This window comes from Panthera uncia, chromosome A2 (genome assembly GCF_023721935.1).
Source record: "Panthera uncia isolate 11264 chromosome A2, Puncia_PCG_1.0, whole genome shotgun sequence".
Taxonomy (NCBI): domain Eukaryota; kingdom Metazoa; phylum Chordata; class Mammalia; order Carnivora; family Felidae; genus Panthera; species Panthera uncia.
This window is the reverse complement of record NC_064816.1, coordinates 70,153,388-70,177,263: the sequence shown is the minus strand read 5'-3', so window position 1 is coordinate 70,177,263 and position 23,876 is coordinate 70,153,388. Positions and strand designations below refer to the sequence as shown.

The window sequence follows — 23,876 nt, the reverse complement described above, 5'->3', positions numbered from 1 at the left end:
GCTTGTGCTCTGTCTCTTTCTCAAAAATAAATAAACAATAAAAAAAATTAAAGTAACCATGAGATACCATTTCATCTCTACCAGAGTGACAAAACTTTAGTCTGACAATAACAAAAGTTGGTGAGAATATGGAGCATGAAAGAAGCAAAAATTGTCATCAGGCTGTATGGAGCTCTTTGGAGAATAGTCTGGCAAAATCTAATACAGCTGATGATATGTCTACTTTATGACTCAGCAATTCTGCTTCTCTATGTATACCTTAGGGAATCAATCCTACTTGAATAGAGAAAATTATAAGGTTCTATTGAGCATCATGTGTAATAGTAGGAAACTGGAAACAATAGACCATAAGTAGGAAAAAAGATAAATTGCGGAATATTCACACAGGAATGTGCCCAGTGGATAAAGCACATGAACCAAATCCGTATGTATGAATACAGATAGATCTTGAAATTAAAATGCTTAATATGAAAGCAAGTTCCAGTATAAAGTTTAAAAACCCACATGATACCTTTTATTGCTCATGGATTAATTCCAACAGATACACATGTATTTAATAGGATGGTGCTTCTTTTGAAGAGGAGAAAAAGGGCAACAAGGTAAAAGAGAGGTACAAAAGGGGCTTCACCTCTGTTGGCAACATTTGTTCCTTAAAGATAGGAAACACAGATGCTCAAATGTTAAGATTTTAATGATGTGGGTAGGTGAGGGGACATAAGTATTTGTATTATTTTCTTTCCTATAGCTTTCTATTCCTATACTTTTTGGCATGTTTGAAATATTTTACAAGAGTAAAATAAAAAATAAACTTAATAATTTAAAAACTAACTCTAGTGGATAACATTCCTGAATTTTCTTTTAAAAATCACAGGAAAGCATTGCTATTATATTGAAATAAACTCTCCCCAAAACTTGTATGTTATGTGGACAGCATTTCTTTACAAAGTTATATTCAGTTCTCACTGTCTTCCAGTGTAATGTATTTTGCAATTCTCCATTGTTTTTGTTAAGTCCCCGCAAGATATTTATTTAGCGTTCTGTGTTTTTCACAAAATTATTTGGAGTTTAAAGGCACAGTCTTTTGTATATCAAGAAGATGGGGTGTGAAAACTTTCTCTCCACTGTTCTGGATAGCCACCCTTAGAGGAAATCCACAAATGTATTTATATTTATTTGTATAAGGGGATGGAATTAATGTGTACAAATTTTAGAAGATTATGGGTTCTGGGTATACAGATATTGACACTTATATTAAAAAAAACTGTGGTTGGCAAATTGACAACTCTTCCGTAGAAACAGTATTGCAGCAAGATAAGGTTTACCTTTGTGCTTATGCAAAAAAATATAATTTTTTTTTGCAAATTGATTCATATTTCCAATTATATGAACAAATCATTGTGTGCATTGAAGAATGCTTTTATAACATAAAGTCATATTCCAATGTTAGTTAAGTTACATTTGGATTTTCATATAAAACTTCTCTGAAAATACAACTAACTAGACCTCCAAAATAACTTACATTTTTGAGTCCTGAATTTTGATGTGGAAAAATGATTGAGGGGACTCAAAGATTTAAAAACTTGTTGCAGAGTCTCTGTATATAGTTTATCCTTGAAATACTTTTCTGTTCTGACCCAAAAGTGGGGAGAAACTCATAAAACCAAGATGGATGTGATTTTACTTTTGCCACAAATGTTGCCATATTCTTCACTCAAGAAACTCTGAAGACCATGGAAGACAAAGTTTCTTTGAGCCTCTCATAAAGTCAGGCGGGAGATATAGGTAAAAGGGCAAAGGCTCCAAGTTGCTGTCACTAACTTTTAAGTCACCATATTTTGCCCAGGGGTATCCATGGACCTCTTAAGGAAATGAGACCTTGTCTATCTATGGACACAGTGTGACCTCGCAGTAGGCATTCTCTTTTGTCACTGACAGGAATTGAGACTTTGTACTTCCTCTGAACCACTAGGATGAGCCAGAAAGACAAGATTTAACATCTGTGGCTTCTCTACAAGCTATAGTGATGTTGGTACCTCTTTAAATTGTTACAACCCTCCTGGATGCTATCCTGGTTAAAATGTATTTGCTCTACTACCCCTTGCTTAGCTTGAAATCTCTGCATTGTCGCTACCTACCATGAGATCTCCAGATGTAATGAAGACCAGTTGAGATTCCTGACACTGGTGGCATCACCAATGATTTACACTGCACAAACACTGATATTTTCTAGAAAAAAAATAACAAAGTGACATGTAAATACATTTTAGAAGTCCCAGAAGCTTTGAATTTTTATTTTCAAAATTAAAAATAGTTTTTGATTGGGTGCCTGGGAGGCTCGGGAGATTGAGCATTTGACTCTTGGTTTTGGGTCAGGTCACGATTCCAGGGTCATGGGACTGAGCCCTGCATTGGGCTCTGTGCTGATCATGGAGCCTGCTTAAGGATTCTCTTTCCCTCCCTCTGCCCCTCTCATCTGCTCTCTCTCTAAAATAAATAAATAATATTTTTTGATTGAGGTACACAGTTGACTCTTAGGGGTGCCAGACTCCCACGCAGTTAGTTGAAAAATCTCTTTATAACTTTTGAGTGTCTATGAATGTAACTAGTAGTAGGCTACTGTTGACTAGAAGCCTTACTAATAACATGAACAGGTGATTAACTCATTTTGCATGTTATATGTATTATAAACTGTATTCTTACAATAAAGTAAGCTGGAGAAAAGAAAATGTTATTAAGAAAATCATAAAAAAGAAAATACATTTACAGTACTGTATTGTATTTATTGAAAAAAGTCTGTGTGTAAGTGGACCCACGCAATTCAAGCTGATATTGTTCAAAGGTCAACTGTAATTGACATATAATACTGTATTAGTTTTAGGTGTGTGGCATAATGAATGATTTGACATATATATACTTATATTTTACAGCCATAAAATATCTGAGAGATGATCAGCAGTAAATAGGATCTGCTGTATAAATTGTTAAAATGCATTCCTTGGATTGCAGTTTAGGCATATTTTATTATCGTGTTTATTTTTAGTATAAGTGACACAACTACTAAGTGGAATACCAGTTATTGGGTACTTACTATATGCTATGTGCCATGTTAGGCAATTTGCAACTATAATTTTCTTATAGCAGATGAGAAAATTAGAACTCAGAAAAGTTAAACCACTTACCTACCATCACAAAGCTAAGGGAGGTTAGGAAATACATTTCATTTATTGATTTGTTTATTGATTATCTTTCATAAATGGCAGCAGTGCATAGTGAGATGAGCTCTGAGCCAAGAATATAAAGATTGAGTATGACTCCCAATTATGCTTCAAATTTTTCGTCTTCAAAATAATGATAACTTGTCCTTTCTCATAGGATTCTTGAAAAGATCAGATTGGAATATGGTGGTCAATATTATGAGACATTATGGAACCATAGCATTGATCAATGGTCAGTGGGAAAGAAATTGGGAATTGTTGGAGACCAAGCACCTCACCCAGTACAGAGTTAACTTGCTTCTGTCCCCCAACTTTGATATGCCAGTGGCCTAAGGGTGCCACTGCATGCTGAGCTTGGTTGGGTTGATGTTGACTTCTAGCAGGTCGACCCTACTGAGCAAACATAGAGAAAGACAAGTTCAAAATCCCACCCATGGATAGATTTGAGCCTTCTCTTACATATACCTCCCTACTTGACTTCTCTATGCCTTAATTTACTCAGTCATCATAAAACTCACCTCCCAGGATTATGATGACTAGAAATAATATATGCAAAGTATTTCTTATGGTGCCTGGTAGATAAAAGGCTCTCAGTTAAGAGTAACACCAAGATGCTAGGCTTCAAGTACTCCTTTTGAAGCCTTCTCTGGGACTGGTCTTTGGCTGCACATGACTCACAGAGCTTTGTCTGGTCTGCTCTCCTGGACTTTGCTACCTTGAGTCAAACAGTAGAAAGTTGTGGTTAACACATGGGCTTTGGACCCAGGATAGACTTCCAGCTTGGCTACTTAATTTGATATGACTTAAAAAGTTTACTTAAACTCTCTAAACTGTGGTTTATTTAAAGGTTTAAACCTTTAAAATGACCATGATGATACCTTTCTCACAGGATCGTTGTGAGAATTAATTTGATTTGAAAAATTGTGAATGTTATTAACTGATATTTTTATTAAGGTCATATAGGTAGGTGGTGCTGGGGCTGTAACTCAATATCTATCCACATCTCATGCCTTTTCTGTTGTGCACACTTCCTGTGTTTGAATACTTTCAGTAACTGGACTGACACTGTGCTATTAATAGAAATATGTACAATGTGCAAAATAGGATGATTTTATAGAGCCATAGAAAACAATAGATAGTTTTTAAGGTCTTTTTAATTCCTGAGATCTTATGATTTTCTGGATAACATAGTCAGTCCCTAAATCAAAACATTATGTTTTAAGCATCTGTTTGTAAGTTAGTTGTTGGGAACTTGAAATTTATTTTCAATAAGACATATTTCTGTGAAGAATTTAAAGAGCAGTGTGAAGGAAGAAGGAAAAGAGGAGATATTGTGATACTGCTTTTAAACCTAAGACCCTCAGATTGTCTTCCTTCTCCAAACCTCAGTATCTAAATATACCTACTGTCAGCAAGGTTTTAGAAGAAAGTAATCTACCCCATTTATTCAAGCTAATGTGACTAAGACCCTCTTATTCTGACCAATTAGTCGTATACTCATTCATTTAGCAAATATTGGGTGCCAACTGTGTTCTCAGTTTTGGGGATATAGCAGTGAAGAGATAGTCTGTTTCTCTAGTGTGAGAGAAGATAGTCATCCGGGGAAAAGAGACAATTGGACAGATTTGAGACATCTAAAATTCACTTTAGTAAAAGGAGGAAAATTGGAGGCAATAAGTTTTTAGTCTACTATTGCCACAGTCCAAGTGTCAGACTAGATAAGTAAAACTTAACTATTGAAATGTTGATTCTGCAGGCCCGTTATGTGTCACTTATAAGAGATGACGAAAAAACGAGTTCCTGAGTTAGCCAAAAGTGTGAATTCAGGAAAGGGAGAAATACAAGGTTTATGGGGGCAACAGAAGTGGTAGTCATCCATGGGCGTGTTGTGTTTATGGGTATGGTAGTGCATCTGAGTGGAAATATCCTATGGCAACTAAAAAGAGGAGATGGGGGAAAGGTCAGGGCTAGAAATACAGATTTGGGTACCATCTCCATGGAGACGACAGGATTACTTAGGTGAAAAAGAACAAAGAATATTGGGACTGGAAGAAAAAGGTAAAATAATTTAAAGTAGAAACTGAGGGGCGCCTGGGTGGCTCAGTCGGTTGAGCGCCCGACTTCGGCTCAGGTCATGATCTCACAGTCTGTGAGTTCGAGCCCCGCATCGGGCTCTGTGCTGATGGCTCAGAGCCTGGAGCCTGCTTCCGATTCTGTGTCTCCCTCTCTCTCTGCCCCTTCCCTGCTCATGCTCTGTCTCTCTCTGTCTCAAAAATAAATAAAAACATTAAGAAAAAAAATTAAAAAAAAAAAAAGAAGAAACTGAAATGGCCAAAGAGGTCTTAAAAATCCAATAAGTATAGTACTATAGGATGTAAAGATAGGCTGGTCAAAAGCATCAAATGCTGCGCGGAGAGCAGGTAAGATGAGGACTGTGAAAAGAATATTGGGTTTGACAAGTGGTAACTGAAGACTCTTGGAGTCTGGGTAAGAAAAAGTGTTGGTGAACAAATCAGATTTCTGAGGCTTATGCAGCCATGACAGACTGGAAATGGATAAATAAGAGGGCAAAAGGGGTAAGAGCGCCAAGAAAACGTTTTTTTTTCCAATGAAAATTGTTTATTATTGACAACAATATGGAAGATATTGATAGAGGGGAAGATTTAAGATGCATCGGAGAGAGAGTACATTACCTCCTTTCAAGTTTTCTTGCCTCTGGTCTCATCTGTATCTCTCCGTTCTCTGTGTTAATGTGTTAATGCTGATTATGTCAGTCCCCCGCTGAAAGACCTCTCTGGATTCCTCGTTGCCAGTGGAAATCCAATATCCTTAGCATAGCAGACAAGATGCCTTGCACTCCAGTTCTAACCTTCTTTTCCCATTTTTCATCTTTTGCCACTCAGGGCACAGGAGACTTTAGATTCTTTCCAGGATGGGTCTTTGTACATATTGTTCTCTCTGTCTGGAAGACCCTTCTTTCCATCTTCCCCATGGAAAATGCTAACTCATCCTTCAACAGCTGGCTCAAATGTCACCTGGTTTTTTAATTCCTTCCTGACTCACCAGGCCCCGTTCAGGTCTCCTTTTTTGGTACTTTAACTCAGGTTGTATACTCATTTTTTTGCCTTAGCATCTTGCATTGCAATTCATCAATTTCTTTAGCTGTGTTCTCCTTTAGGTCTCCTTTATGATCTTTGAATACAGGGGCGTTTTTATTGTTGTAATCCCCATGACTGACACAAAACACATTATTACTAAAAACATCAGGAATGAATGAGTATTAATGTAAGGAGATAGAGCTTGAAGTGAAAAAGCATCTTCGTGCTAAATGAAATAAGCCAGATGCAGAAATACAAACAGTGCATTGATCTCACTTATGTGTGGAATCTAAAAAGTCAAACTCCTAGAACCAGAGTGTAGAATGGTGGTTGCCCAGGACTAGGGTGTGGGGAAAGTGGGGAAATACTGGTCAAAGGGTACAAGCTTTCAGTTATAAGATGAGTAAGTTCTGAGAATTGAACGCATAGCATGGTCATTATAGGTTTTAATACCATATTTTATACTTAAATTGTTCTTAAGTAGATTTTAAATGGTCTCACTTCCCCCCTCACCCACATAGATGGTAACCATGAGGTGAAGGATGTGTAAATTAATTTGCCTGCAATAATCATTTCATGATGTATATGTATATTAAATCACTGCACCACATTTCACTCTTTAAAAAACCATGTTGTACAAGCTAAATGTGTACAATTTTTATTGGTCAGTCATACCTCAAAAAAAGGTTGGGGGGCTAAAGCTGTATGAATTTGAGCAGGTTAATTTCTCCAAACCTGATTTTCCTACTGATCATATGAGAATAATATTTACCTTACAGTAGCTTGTGAGGATAAAAGCTACAAGATATAGACCAAACAATTTAATAACCAGTATTTAGTAATCATTAACGTTAGAATTATTTCCAACTCTACCTTCATGGCCCATGCCTCATAGTTTCTCTCTGGTCTTGCATTTGGCTGCAACGTTACACCATTCTCTAAAGAGAAGAGTTTTTGTTTTTTAAGTGAAATCTTGATGCAAAGAAATTTAAACTCAAGTCCGTCTTCGTGTTTCATCTACCTAAGTGATGCGATCTGGTTAACAATACTCATTCTGACATCAAGTGAATTCAGCAAAAATCTAAAATGTAATATGTGGATTGATTTAATAAGTTCACAATTAAGTCTGGTTTGTTTAATGAGTTTCCAAGTAACGTCCCAGAGGAGGCTCTAGTTTTGAGGCTCACTTCACTGGATCTAGGGACACTTTCCTGTCTTACCTTCAGTATTATACTGCCTGAAAAGTGATTTAGAGCAGCTCTTTCCTTTTCCTTTTTTTTTTTTTTTCAGCAGAATTTTTGTGGTTAATAAAAACATGCGCTTACAGCTTTTTTGCATAGATAAAGGAAAGGATTCCACATCAGATTTAGATCAAGAGATAGATTTTCAGAGGAAAATGATGGATGTGTCCTCTGGGAGCAGCGGAATGTAGCGATGTTCTGTCTCTGACTGATTGAGTTTAAGGCATTTACGAACACTTCCACACCCACACCCACGCAAATACACAAACAGTGGTCACAACTGCAGCTCCAGACACTGCCTCTCTCCCTTGTCTCATTTCCAAAGTGCGTCCATTGTTTTCCATAACATGAAATAAATCCCTTGCTTTTGCCCAGTGGTGAAAAGCTTATATAAATACTAAAACTGCAACTATTCCCCTGAGTTTTCTGTTGGCAAGTCTGCAGCCATGGGTTTGTTTGGATATTGACATGCATTTTCTGTGCGGCTCTTTTAGGCCACTTGGGTGAGGCCAGTGGTGATAAATTCACTTGTCTTGAAAATTTATCAGCTTAACCATTATAATACTCCGTTTATGAAAATTTAAGTAATTGACACCTTGATTGAAAAGGCTCCAAGTTCAAAGTATCTCTTTTATTCTTTCAGCATATATCATTCTGGTGATATATATGTCTCAGGAAGTCTTGGCCAGGAGATGACTTTAACAGTCATTGAAAAGAAAATAAGGTTGTGAAGAATTGATTATTGTAAGACATTTAATGTGCATGGTGGTGTTCCCATGAAAGAATGCTTTTCAGTATGTAGAAGGGAAGTGTTTGGTTGTATACTACATAGGGATGGTTAACATTACTGGCTGCGATTCAAATGTACAAGAAAATCTTGTCATAATAATAAGATTAGAAAAGTGTCCTCAAAGTATTGATACTGTTTTTACCCTGGTTTTAAACAGTGGAAGGAGTAGTGTATTTCTCTTACATAATTTCCCACAGAATCTGCAAATTTAAGGTTAATTCTAGCTATGTGTAAGATTGCTGAATGGAAATCCATGAATACTATTTCAATTATATTTTCACTTGTTTTTCCATAGTAGTACCTTCTACTTGCTCCCAATAATCTATTTTACCTAAGGCGTTTTAAAAATCTCTTTTCACCTAGATTATTACTTAACTGAAAATAGTTCGCCACTTTAACAATTAGTAATTCTAAACTCTTTTACAAGTTATCACTGTTCAGTTGCCTTGAAGATCCAAGATTGTGTTCTATTTCATTGTCTTAACAAGAAAAAATACAAAACAGTGAATCTCATTAATGAATTAGGTCCCCTTTTCTTGAGACCTAATAGAGAAAATAAAGGCAATCAATTAGGCTTTTAGGTCTGTGGAGCCTAATTTTAAATTATAGAAAAAACAAACAGAGGTAAGGGACTTGGTTGGATTTGAGAGGTAATGGCTAAACTGATATATCAGTCTTCACATGCCTAGATTTGTTCTGATTAGTAAATCACGGTGCAAATAAGTACCTAAAGTTGTTTTTAGGCCAATGGTTGTGGCTGTTAGCTCTGATGTACCTTAAATATAATAGGGGTAGAACACATAGCTTTCTTTTAAAACAACTACCTTTTTAACAATGTTTATTTATTTTGAGAGAGAGAGAACAAGGGAGAGAGAAGGAGTGTGAGCAAGGGAGGGGCAGAGAGAATTTCAAGCAGGTTCCATACTGCCAGTGCAGAGCCTGATGCAGGGCTTGAACCCACGAACCATGAGATCATGACCTGAGCTGAAATCAAGAGTCGGATACTAAACTGACTGAGTTACCCAGGCACTGCTAACGCAACATTTGTTTATTTTTTGTTTTGAGGAATAATTTAGTATGTCAGTGTCTACCTTACACTGGTGTATTATGCCTTATACCTAAAAAATACTTTGCACAATGACATTATGCTCAAAATTGCAATTATTATTATTATTATTATATTTATAAACTGCTCAAAACCACAACAATTGAAACTCAGTTAAAACCATTCCCCACATAATCTCTCTTCTCCAGTGGGCTCTCTGTCAAAAAGCACACAGGGACAGAAGTAGGAGGAGTTTTATCTCTAAAGGTGGATTTTCAAACAACGGGACCTGGGTGGCTGTTCTTACCACTGCAGGGCAAGTCGAGTTGTTTCAGTTAGACAACATTCTCAAAACTAGGAGCAAAGAGAGTCTAAGAAACATATTTTTGTCGTTATTGGTTGGTTCAAAAGAGGGCCATATGAGAAAAAATGTTGTTACATTCTTTGTAAAAATACATCTTTTTTTGGTGTGTTCCTAGGTTTGAAAAAGAAATGACCAGCAAGTGGTTATACCTCTTTGAAGGCAGTGGGGTTGCATACGGCCCAATCAACAACATGAAGAATGTATTTGCAGAACCCCAGGTTTGGTTTTTGAAGTTTTTAGTACATTGCAGTTTTTTAGTACATATTGCCTCTCTTTCTTATCCAGATTGATTCATATAAATACCTGTTAGCCATTGGTCTTGAGCTTAAGTCATATAACATGATTTTTGACTATTATGTTAGACTGTGGGTCTGAAGTAAAAAGAATCAATTTGGAACTGGCTGTCTATAATCATGCTTTTATGTCCATCAGATCTAACATATTTCTTCAACAGTCTCTACATAAAGCCTGCAAGGTCAGGACATTCGTTTTTCCTGAAAAATAGAAATATAGACAATTGAAAGATTGGGATCAGGCACTTGGAGATCATTCTCTGTAGAAGGAAGTATGACAGCTCTCACAGTTATAGTCCATATCTTGTCAGATGGCTATCTTAAACTGTACAAAGCAGGTTACATTGATTTTGCAAATGAGAGGCTTTTATATGTTTTGATTAATAAAGGGCATTATTTGTGAAGAATTAATTGTTCTTGAATAGAGATTTGATCTGTACAATTCTTATAGGCTTCTTCTTGGGCCCAGGAATAAGGATCACCTGAAAAAATATTTTTTTCTATAACATTGTTCAAATAATTATTTTTAGATGGTATCGAAATAATTTCTGATTTTATTAATCAGTATCACTGCAGGCAACTTACTGTTTCTTGGATTCACATATTAATCCCAAAAGGTAGAGGAACTCCATTTTTCTATGAAGCTTTCACTATGATTATTCACATATCTTGTCAGTTTCCAATGCTTCAAAATTACAGGTTTAAAAAAATTCTTTTCATTGTAACAGATTTTTCTTTGAAATGAATTATTGAAAATGGAATACGATGTTTTCTAAGAGAGGAGAACTTCGTTGGAAGCTGACCTAATTCTTTACCTTTGGTATCTATATTTTACATGAATACCTGCTTAAAGGAGAATTGAGATGTATTTGATTCAATGGTTACAGTATTTACTGGAGGAAAAAAAGTGAATGAATTCAGGAATTCTGCTTTGGGTTTATTTTCCTGCCAAGATCGTGAAAATGGCAAGGCTTTGTCCGTAATAAAACAATGGCCAATAAGTATTTGAGATAAGGGGGCCCACTTGATGTGTGCTGAGTTTATGTGGAAGGGTCCTCACTATATCATGGATCACTGTCTGGTGACTCTTTGCAATGATGTAGCAGCATGCATGCCCTGAAATGTACTAGACCCAGAGGACCAGTTTCCTCACTTCACGACTTTGAATGAGGCCAAGCTCTGACTTTAAATTGTTGGGGGGGAATGGGTGGGTGCGTTGTACTATTATTTTCCCACTTAAAAGTGGTACTGAGGCGTGTAGGACTTGGTGTTTAATTCAATTAATGTGAGGGCATGTTTCTCTAGAGATAATTTCTGAGAGTTTTATCATCAGCATTTCCGTTGCTCCACCTGTTTCATCAGGCGTAAATTCACCCCAAAGAACGTTATTTTAAAAATCAGTAGGTATATTCTAATGTGACCTATTTTCTAGGTTTTGTTGAACAAGGAACCAAGGTTCCACTCTTCAAATTGATCAATGCAGTCTGCTCTGGTTCAGACCAAATCTAGGATAATTAGATTTTTCATTCCCAATTTTCCCTTGTAGTTTAGTTTAATTACTGGAATCTCTGTATCTCGTCTCTTTTGGACCTGCATGAAGTTTCTATTGTTGGTCTATGGCATGTTTTTAGGACTTCAATCATTTTTCAAATGGAGAAGAGTGGTATTACCTGAGCCAGGACACCAACTTGTGCTACTACCCCAAGGGTCTCTGAAAACTGCCTTCTTAGCCACCAAAAAGAAGATTGTAACTATTACAATTCTAACATCAAAAATTTTTAACTGTACAGTGATGATTACTGACAAGGTACCCTAGTCGCAAGAATAGAGTTGGTCTCTTTTATATATAATTTCATTCTTCTTTGCGATTTAAATACCAAGCGTACACTTCAAAGTTTTTTGGAGTTTTAGAAAGACAAGAGAGCAGCATACCATTACATTTTGAAAGTTACCAAAGATGGCTCTGGCAGTTGTATGTAGGATTGTTTGGCACAAGAGGTAAGGCCACTGTATTTCCCCTATGCTTGGAATTGCTGGGCTCTTTTTAAAGAATTCCATATAATTTGGAATTTTGGAAGGAATGTAAAATGTGACAAAATCATGGAGTTGTTTTTTAGGACTGCTTTAAAAGTTCATTGGGCAAACCAGTCTTGTACTTATTATGTACCAAGTGCTAGGGATTTAGCATGAACTTAGTAATTATCTTACGTTCTGAAAAATAAATTTAAAATGGACTTAAATAGCAGATACACATTAAATATTGTTGATGCATGGATCAGTGAATGAATGAGTTGGCTAACTCTGCAAAGTATAGGTTTTCCAAATGATCAGGTGGCTATTGTGCACCCCTGAGTGGGGCTGACAAGCTCTATCTATAGTGCTGGCTGGAAACCCTTTGTCTGGAAAGCCTAGGGGAGGTAAGCACAACATAATGGTTAAGACCATGAAGTCAAAATTGTTGGGCAGCTTTATAAACTTACTAGGGTTCAGTTTACTCAACTGTAAAGTGGTGAAATAGGATCTTGTCTCTATATTGTTGTGTTACGAGAGATAGTGTTTATCAAGGGCAGTAGGGATTGCCAGATGGTAATATCCCTGGTTATGATGGTGTTCTTTAAGGTCATATTTTTGTTTAAAAAAAAAGAAACACCCTCTTTTACTTACCTTTGTTTCGTGGATACAAACAAACTTAGTGTGGCTGTGGGGAGGGGATCGTTAGCTTAAAACCGAGCTCTAATACTCTTTTAAGAAAATGCATCTACAAACTCTGTGCCAAGTTCTCAACCTTCATCATTTCTGATTGCTGAAATTCCTTTTATTTTATTTTTTATTTTCTGTACAAGTATCATTTCCGTTTAAGGTGTCCTCCCTTGTTTTTCCCCCATGAGCTGTAGAGTTTCTTGGCCCTGGGTATGTGGAACCGGCCACTTGTGCTCAGATGTGGGACCGTGCCGCTGGCGCCCGTGGCTGGCTCTCCGTGTGTGCTGTGCCAGCACAGCTGCTAGTTCAACTGAAAATTGACTTGGGTGAAGTACAAGGCCTGGAACATGGCGCAGGAAGTGAGGCTTTGATGAAGTGAAGAGGGGGTATGTCTAACCCAAAAAAAAAAAAAAAAAAAAAAAAAAGAAGCATCACAGTGCAAGAGAGAATTTTCTGTGGGCCTACTTATAGTGGGACATGTACATTTCATCTATGGTTTAGACTTGGTAGACAACAAAAATTTACTTGACGGTAGAAACTACTGCTAACCTAAATAATTTCATCATGGCCTCCTGTTCCAAGAAAACTTGATTTTTTGACTCAACTGAAAGAACAGATGATTTTTTTTTTTTCTTGGATAGAGACAAGGTTGTCTACCTTTTATCCTCTGGTTATATGCTACAGACTGCGTAGTCGAAATGATCCTAAAGTATCCACTGTTAAGTCAATCAAGAATACTATGGGGGTTTTGGTCTGGATTTACTGATAGCTTTGAGAAATTTTGATCCAAAAGCCTTTTTAGTGGTAGTTTTATTGTTTTTCTCCCTCAGTGATAAATTATCTGTGGAAAAGTCTGTGTATTATAGAAGTATAATGGAGATTATCTGCATCTAGATTTTCATGGTCGTTTTTCCAAGTGCTTTCTTAAAATATCTTTTTTTAATCAGGCCAAGATTGTGCAATACATTAAAGGAATTCTTAAAAAGTTTAAAAAACTTGCTAGATGACCTCAGTATGGTCCTATTTAACATACCCTTGGGAACATGTGCATGAAATACATTGTGGTTTGAGGTTTTCCAACCCAAACAAACTTAAAAGAAAATGCAGCTTTTAATAGAAACTATTCAAATTCTTGCAAAAATAGGTATGGATCTCACCACTGAGAGCATTTAAAAGCATCATTATCTACCATGAGAATCAAAAGAGATTGTGTTATCCTGTCTTTTGTATTTTGGTTAATACTGTGTGTTTGACGATTCTAGTGTATTCTTTGCTGAACTGCGCAATTAAAAAAAATACATAGAGATGAATGACTGAATGTCTGATTAATGTTTTTTTTTTTTCTCCTTGATGCCTTGACCTGTGGGTGGGGAAGAGAGGGCAAAGGGTGTCGCAAAACTGATGTTATTTAACAAAGTCTTCACATTTCTACCACACAAGTTGAATACATCAGGTGTAAGACATCACCCTGAAGCATCACTTCTGAGAACTATTGGGAGGGAAATATCAGAACTGAAATATCACAGCTGGCCCTGATTTTAGCTGGTGCCAAACACCTGCAGGCTCTAAAAGGATACCAAAACAAAACCCCACCCCATGGCCGCAAGCCATCCCTTAACAACCCTTCCTTAACTTTGTATCACCATCAAAATTAATTTAACATTTTCTACAGAAACCTTATTCTTCCGGTCCCAGAAGGCCATTACAACTCCGTTAGCAAATCTTTCGTATGGGGTAAATATGTCATAGAAACAAACAGAATGAAGTATTGAAATATTTGATGGCTTAAAATTGTCTGTTGTTTTCATATCATTATTTGTGGAAGCCTGTGAAGTTGGAGATTTTATTAATCTCTAGGCTAGCTCATATTCTCTAAGTGATTTGGTTTTTTTTTAGCACATTTTGGCAAAATATCTGAGCATCTGGGAAAAAAAGTTTCAATATTCATGTAGTAAGTGTCAGAAGCACCCCAATATACAAAGCTGTTTTTCAAGCCCTTTCTACACTCATGCATGCACGTGCTTCTGCACATGCGCACAAACGCACGCATGCACACACACATTGTTGATGCATTTTAAAGATTGCCTTCTCGGGGCGCCTGGGTGGCGCGGTCGGTTGGGCGTCCGACTTCAGCCAGGTCACGATCTCGCACTCCGTGAGTTCGAGCCCCGCGTCAGGCTCTGGGCTGATGGCTCAGAGCCTGGAGCCTGTTTCCGATTCTGTGTCTCCCTCTCTCTCTGCCCCTCCCCCGTTCATGCTCTGTCTCTCTCTGTCCCAAAAATAAATAAATGTTGAAAAAAAAAAATTTAAAGATTGCCTTCTCAATGACATTAGTTAATATTTATTGAAATACAGTTGTATAGCCCTGGGGGTCTTATACACCTCAGACAAAATTATATCCTTGTCTCTAATACTGCTGGGAAGCACGCATACCTACAGTGCTCCTTGCAACAGGAAAACAGTTGATGAAGATCTGAAGTAAAACAATATGTCTGGAAATAATTCCTGGGAGACGAAGGAGATAAAAAAACAAATTTTGTGCCCATCTCTGAATATATACATGACACATTTTAGATGGTGAACAAATTCAGATATATTATGTGTGTGTTTGTTTTATGAACCTGGGTTTAATACTTTAAATTTTTGAAGAAATAATGTGTTTTAGACTTACATGATTAAATGAAATAAAAATGGAGAGTGTAAGCCTTCAATTTTATATTAAAATAAAAAGCATTAGGCAGTAATATCTAGTGTTATTTTATTGTGTTGAGAAGGATCCTAATAATGTAAGAGGAAACCGATTAAAATGTCAAATCAAAATTAAGGACATATTATAACATTACTGGCATTTTGTGCTTATTTTTAAAATATAGCTAAGAAAATTGGATGCACCAGTTTCTTTGAATGATAACACTTCTATATATTTAGATAGCCAATTCAAATGCCTTGAACATTACTTGACTGATGGTGATGGAAATAAGATTGTAGAGTTTATGTTAAAGAAAAAAAGCCTCCTTTACTTTTTATCTTTTTATAAAAATGTCAAAGGCATGGTTCAGGGCAAAGGAGAATGTATTTGCTTATTCATTCAATCAGACATTCACTCATTTGTTCAGCAAATAGTAATTGATGGCCAACACTAGCTTGTGTGCATGCACACTCTCATAGATATTATATTACATAATATATAATATATATATACCAATACATATACCTATATATATATTGGTTTTGTAGTAGATATTTTGCAAGGGAAGAGAGTATGATGGAAAACAGTAAATAAACAAAAATAAAGCTTCCTCCAAGGAGGTCCTGCAGTCCAGTTCAAGGTAAAGAGTGTCCATCAATCACAGAAGAGTTACATATAAATGTTTTGGGCATTTTAGTAGTGAGAAATAATAGTCACAAATCATCCTATTTAATGAACTAACAGAAGTTTAAGATATGACAAAGACTTGCAAAATGTCTTTATCATGAAACTTACCAAAAAACTCTTTATTCTTTTAAATACTTTTTGCAATCAGTTTGTCATATTACTCATATATTCTTTTTCAGTGACTAAGAGGAATTTAATGGAGGTTTTAAACTTTTACTGTTCAGTGATTTTGAAATTATTTGGGACCTGGGAATATCTGAAGGGTTTGTTTGTTTGTTTGTTTGTTTTGTAAAGTTATTCTCTCTGTATTTCTCTGTCTCAGACAGCCAATACTGAATGTTATGATTTCACAGATTTAGTCAAATAAGAACATTTTTCATTACCATGGTGTTGTAGTTATTAATTAAAAAGCATTCTATTTGTATTATTGGTAGTACTGAACATGAACAATGATTGACAGGGACTGAGCACCATTGATATTTGAAGAACTTTCCTAAAATGATTAATGATGAAGAAAGAAGACCCACAAAATGGTGTATTCAAAGTCTAAAGGGACCTTGAAATGGAGTTCAACATTCTGTAAGAACTCAGCAGTTAAAAATGGACCCTGAATTTGCAATTTAGCTCTTTTATTTTTGTTACCTGTGCTTTATGTGCTATACTAGGAAACCGTTGCTTATCTGAGGACATGAATATTTACGGCTGTATTTTCTAAGAGTTTTGTAAGTTTTACATCTAACATTCAGGTCTGTGAACAATCTGGCACGTGTGTGTGTGTGTGTGTGTGTGTGTGTGTGTGTGTGTATGCTCATCCTGTAAGGTGTGGAGTCCAACTTCACTATTTTGCATATGGATATATCCAAATTTTTCAGCATCATTTGTTAAAAAAAAGACTATTCTTTTCCCATTGAATTTTCTTGTCATTCTTGTTCAAAACCTATTAATGTAAGTGTTCATTTCAGAACTTTAATTATTTAAACATTTTTATTTATTTCCACAATTGTGTATTTCTCAAGATTTCTAATGCTGATTTTTAATTTTATTCATTGTGTTTGAAAAACATACTTTGAATGATTTAAGCTCCTTCAAATTTATTGAGGCTTATTTTATGTCTTATTATAGGATCCATTCTTCAGAATGTTCAATGTATTCTTAAGAATGTGTATTCTATTGGAGTGTTCTGTAGATGTCTGTTAGGTCTCATTTATTTTTACCATTATTTAACTCTTATATTTCCTTGTTGATCTTCCGCCTTGTTGTAGACATTATTGAAAGTTGGGTGTGAAATCTCCCAATGTTATTGGTAAATTGTCTGTCTCTCCTTTTGGTCAGCTTTTGCTTCATCTATTTTGGGCTCTGTTGTTACATGCTTATATGTTCATCACTGTTATATCATCTTGATGAATTATCCCTTTATCATCATAAAATGTTTGTCTTTCACTCTAGTAAGATTTTGTTTTTGATTTTTTAAAGTTTATTTTGAGAGAGAGAGCAAGAGAGAGTGAGAGCAAGCATGCATGAGTGGGGAAGGGCAGAGAGAGAGAGAGAGAGAGAGAGAGAAAATCCCAAGCAGGCTCCATGCTGTCCACACAGAGCCCAATGCAGAGCTGAATGTCATGAACAGTGAGATTGTGACCTGAACTGAGATCAAGAGTCAGACACTTAACTGACTGAATCACCCAGGTGCTCCAAGATTTTTTGTTTTAATATCTACTTTCTGATATTAGTATTGTCACTGCATTCTCTTTTATGATTGTTGTTTGCATTGTACATATTTTTCATCCTTTTATTTTCAATCTATTTGCATGTTTGAATATAAAGTATCTCTTATGTAGACAGTATATAGTTGGATCTTTTTTTTTTTTTTTAATCCAACCTGAAAATGTATGCCTTTTGATTGAATTGTTTAAGCCATTTACACTTAGTTATTACTGGTGTGGTTGGATTTACACCTGACATTTTGCTTTTTGTTTTTTATGTGTCTCAAGTCTTTTTTATTGCTGTTCTTTTCATTGCCTTCTTTTGTATTAAGTAGATATTTTCCTCTGTAATATTTTAATTCCTTTCATAACTTTTGATGATATTTTGAGCTTTTTTTATTGGTTTCTTTGGGGCCTATAATATATACCTTAACTTATCAGAATTGACTTCAGCTTCTTTTATTTGAGTTTAGTTGACACACAATGTCACATTAGTTTCAGGTGTACAAAATAGTGATTCAACAACTATAGTTATGCTGTTCTCACAAGTATAGCCACCATATGTCACCATACAGCACTATTGCAATACCAGTGACTATATTCTCTGCATTGCACCTTTTATTCCTATGACTAATTCATTCCATAACTGGCAGCCTGTATCTCCCACTACCTTCACTTATAACCACTAGTGGATACCTACCCAAAGAAAATGAAAACACTAATTCAAAAAATATATGCACCCCTATGTTTATTACAGCATTATTTATAATAACCAAGATATGGAAGAACTCAAGTGTCCATCAGTAGATGAATGCATAAAGAAGGTGTGGCACACACACACACACACACACACACACACACAGGAATATTATTCAGCCATAAAAAAGGTGAGATCTTGCCATTTGTGACAACATGGATTGACCTAGAAGGTCCTAAAGGAAGACAAATGCTGTGTGATTTGTATATGTGGAACCTACAAAATCAAACAAATGAATGAACAAACAAAAAGCAAAATCAGACCTATAAATACAGAGAACAAACTGGTGGTTGCCAGAGGCAAGAAGGGTGGGTAGGTGGTCAAAAAGAATTGATTTCAGGGGCTCCTGGGTGGCTGGGTCGGTTAAGCGTCAGACTTCGGCTCAGGTCATGATCTCATGGTCTGTGACTTCGAGCCCCGCGTCGGGCTCTGTGCTGACAGCTCAGAGCCTGGAGCCTGTTTTGGATTCTGTGTCTCCCTCTCTCTCTGCCCCTCCCCTGTTCACACTGTCTCTCTCTGTCTCAAAAATAAATAAACGTTAAAAAAAATTAAAAAAAAAGAATTGACTTCAGTTTTATACTGACTTAGTTACAGTGAAATATTGAAACTTTACTCCTATATAGCTCCATATATATATACAATATATGTATATTTGTATACATATACATGTATATGTATATTGTATGTATAATGTATAATATATGTATATTGTATACATATACATTTATATGTATACAATATATATGTATATGTATATATATAGTTTCAGATATATAACATCTATACATATTATAAACTCAGCAATACACTGTTACAATTATTTCTCTATAAAATATGTTATACAGTATTAAATCTTTCAGAGTTGCTGATGAAAGAAATAAGGGCAAATAAATATTCATAGAATTTTTATATTAATCTTTTTATGCCATCTTATTTTCTTAATTTATACCTATGGATTTGAGTTAAAGATTTGAGTTGGATCTGATGTCCTTTCCTTAATCCAGTAAATCTTGTTGCTGTTGTCCACCCCCCTTGTGCTATTATTGTTAAATATATTACATTTACATATTATAGGCCCAATAGTATATTTATATACATACTGTTTATTGCAATAGCTTTTGTTTGTTTCACATTTTTATTTAAATTCTAGTTAGTTAACATACAGTTGATATTGGTTTCAGGTGTAGAATCCAGTGATTCATTACTTACATACAACACCTAGTTTTCATCACAAGTGCCCTCCTTAATGCCCATCACCCATTTAGCCCATCCCTTCTAGCAACCCTCAGTTTGTTCTCTATAGTTAAGAGTCTGTTCTATGGTTTGCCTCTCTCTCTTTTTTACCCCCTATGTTCATCTGTTTTGTTTCTTAAATTCCACATATGAGTGAAAACATATGGTATTTGTCTTTCTCTGACTGACTTATTTTACTTAGCATAATACTCTCTAGTTCCATCCCTGTTGTTGTGAATGGCAATATTTTATTATTTTTTTATGGCTGAACAATATTTCTCTCTCTCTCTCTGTCTCTGTCTCTGTCTCTCTCTCTGTCTCTCTCTCTCTCTCTCTCTCTCTGTGTGTGTGTGTGTGTGTGTGTATATGTGTGTGTGTGTATATATATATCCACACACACACATATATATATATATACACACATACATACATACATGCCACATCGTCTTTATCCACTCATCAGTCAGTGGACACTTGAGCTCTTTCCATAATTTGGCTATTATAGATAATGCTGCTATAAACATTGGGGTGCACATGCCCCTTAGAATCAGTATTTTTGTATCATTTGGGTGAATATCTAGTAGTGTACCTGTTGGGTCATAGGGTAGTTCTATTTTTAAGTTTTTGAGGAAACTCCATACTGTTTACCAAAGTGGCTGTGCCAATTTGTATTCTCATGAACAGTGTAAGAGGGTTCCCCTTTCTATGAATCCTCACCAACACCTGTTGTTTCCTGTGCTGTTCATTTTAGCCATTCTGACAGGTGTGAGGTGGTATCTCATCATATTTTTGATTTATATTTCCCTGATGATGAGTGATGGTGAGCATCTTTTCATGTGTCTGTTAGCCATCTGGATGTCTTCTTTGGAAAAATGTGTATTCATGTCTTCTGCCCAGTTCTTAACTGGATTATTTGATTTTTGAGTGTTGAGTTTGATAAGGTCTTTATAGATTTTGCAGTAGCTATGTAAATCAGTCAAGAGGAGAAAGTAACAAATATGTAATTACATTGTTTTTTGTAATTGCCTTAATTATTATTTTATTGGTTTTCTGCTGTGTATCTGTGTGTGGATTCATAGTGCTATATGATATCATTTACTTCCAGCCTAAAGAACTTTCTTTGCTATTTATTACAATTTAAATCTGATACCAAAAAATTCTTTCAGTTTTTGTTTATCTGGGATTATCTTTAGTTTGCTTTCATTTGTGAAAGATAGTTTTGCTGGCTATAATATTGTTTGACAGTTTTTTACTTCTAACTCTTTTAATACATTGCTCCAGTGCCTTCTGACTTCCATGGTATCTGATGAGATGTTACATGTTAGTCTTACTGGGCTACCTAGTATGTTATCAGTCATTTTTCTTTTGCTCCTTTAGGGTTTCTTCTTTGTATTTGAACATTTTGAGTATTATGTGTCTGGGTGTATGTGAATCCCTTTACATTGATCATACTTAGAGTTCATTGAGCTTCTTGGATGTGTAGACTAATGTTTTTCATGAAATTTCCAAAGTTTTCAGCCATTATTTCTTTGGTATTGTTCATCACTTTCTCATACCTCCTTCTGGTTCTCCCATTTATGTGTATGTTGGTGCTTTTAAATGGCTCTGTTCTCATTTCTCTAAGGCTCTGTTCTTCATTGTTTCCTCTTCTTCAGATTGCATAATCTCTATTCATCTATCTCCAAATTTACTGATTATTTCTTCTGCCAATTCAAGTATATGGTTGAGCCCCTCCAGTGAAATTTTCATTTCAGTTATTGTACTTCTTGACTGCAGAATTTCCATTTGGTTCCTTTTAAATAATTGGAATATTTCTATCTCTCCATTGATATGGTATCTTTGATGAGACAGTGTCCTCATATCTTCCTTTAATTATTTAAGCATGATTTCCTTTTGTTCTTTGAACATATTTATAATAGCTGCTTTGAAGTTTTTGCCTGCTAAGTCCACCATCTGGGCCTCTTCAAAGGCAGTTTCTATTGCCAGCATTTTCTTTCTGTGTATTGGTCACACTTTACTGTTTATTTGCATGTCTCATACCTTTTTGTTGCCATCTGGATATATTAGATCTCCTCCAACCCCAGGCATTGTTTTGTTTGTTGCTTAACAGGTAATACAACAGTGACTTGCCTGCATCCATTCTGTGAGAACCATTTTCCTTGCAATGCATAGCCACTGAGGTCCCAGCTCAGATGGTTTCCACTTACTTTTATCTTTTAGCTCCAGGTCTTCCCTGAGTAGGTATAAGCCACTTACTAAGAACCCTGAGGATGTTCTTACCCAGTTAGATTTTTATCCTTTGTAGTTGGTCGTGTGTGTGACTTGGAAGCTGCTATTGAGTTTACAGTCTCCTTCCCCCCACCCCCTGCCTTTTTTTTTAGCCAGGGACTAATAGCTTGGGGATTTCCTCTGTGACTGCTTCTGAGAGATCACAACCTTGGACACTCACACAGTTCCTAGACTTCCAGAAGTAATTGTGATTTGATTTTTAAGTGTAACTTCCAGTCTGTCTTTCTAGGATGTCCTGAAGTTGTTTACCCTATCAGAATATCCACGTCTAAATTTCTTTTACTTTGTACTTTGTGCTGACCCTCTTTACACTTATGCTTACACCTTCAAGAAGGTCTTACTGTGCTCTGCTGGAGTTCTTAGGCTCCTTGTCCTTACCTTGCTAGGTTTGGTCTCCCATTTATTGCTACTTTTGAAAGACAAATGTAAAAGTTTTATGGAAGTGTTTTTAGAGTGGTCTCCAAAAGAACACCTGGGTTAGAATCATCCAGAGGCCTTGTTAAAATTCATATTTCTGGAACTAACCAAGCCCAGTGATTTTTAATGTCTTTGGATGAGGTTCAGGTATTGGCTTATGTAGATTTCCCAGAATTATTCTGGTACAAACTATATTTTGAAAACCATTATAGGAGATGGTAGAAGATTAAGTTGGAAGTGTAGCTTGGGTCCTGATCGTGAAGCACCTCAAATATTTCTCTAAAGGATTTGAATTTTCCCTGTGGGCTAAGTGTTGGAAACAAAAATGGCCTTACATATTATGTGTATAGTACTAAGTATCTTCTGTGTTCTCTCACCTTCCTTGATGGTCTCCCTGCTCTGTTGCAGACACTTTGTGTGCTCCTCACTCACTCACTAAGGACTTAAGGCCCTCATCCTTTTATCCTCTTTTATCCTTGCTTCCTCTCCTTTCTATTGTCTCTGACTCCCTACCAGCTCAGCATGACCTCATCCACCCTTCCCCTCAAAGATCTTAAAGCATCACTTTGTTTCTTTCTCTTTCAAATAAAAACTTAAAAGAGTATTTCCAGCAATTCAAATGAATTTCTAAACCAGATACTGGGTGCAGGGAGTTATTTTTTAATAGGATTAGCTTTCTTGCCTACTTCTCTGCACTACCCTCCACTAATGCCATAAGAAAAAGGGACAGTAACCTTGTACTTAAATTCTGAAATATTATCAACCCCTAAAATTCCTAAAGATTGTCAGCCTAATATAGGCATTGATTAAAAGTGAAGACTTTCTAAAAAAGCCATATATATCAAGAACTTCTATGTAGGAAATATTAACTTGGATACCAAGTAAAAAATTATTTGATGGGTGCTTTTAAAATCATAGGAAAGAAGATCTTATAGAAAGCTTTTGCCATAGATCAATTAGAGGATTATGTTGCTGAACGATTACTCTAGGCATCAGATGTTAAAAGCTTGAACTAAAATGATTATGATGGGTCTGGAAAATAAGAGATAAAAGCCACACTAAAAAAGAAGTGATTGGACTCAGTGACTACTTGAATATTGGGAACACTACAATTTAGAGTCAAAGATACTATAAGTGTCTCATGTCCAGATTATATAAATAATTTCTACAGCTCAATAATAAAAAGAGAAATAATACAATTAATAGTGGATAAACGATTTATATAGACACTTGTCCAAAGAAGATATACAAATGGCCATTAATCACATGTAAGAATGCTCAGCATCATAAATTATTATGGAAATACAAATCAGAATTACAGTGTGATATAACTAGGGTGACTGTAATGAAAAAGTGAT

At 35.8% G+C, this 23,876-nt stretch overlaps 1 protein-coding gene across 3 annotated transcripts in view; it reads left to right on the top strand.

Moving 5' to 3' along the window:
- SUGCT (succinyl-CoA:glutarate-CoA transferase) overlaps positions 1 to 23,876 on the top strand; it is a 768,020-nt gene that overhangs the window by 374,053 nt on the left and 370,091 nt on the right. For all 3 annotated transcript variants that reach the window (XM_049642763.1, XM_049642762.1, XM_049642764.1), the window contains one exon: positions 9,869 to 9,971. In XM_049642763.1, the coding sequence (XP_049498720.1) occupies positions 9,869 to 9,971 (103 nt within the window). The remainder of the gene's footprint in view (positions 1 to 9,868; positions 9,972 to 23,876) is intronic.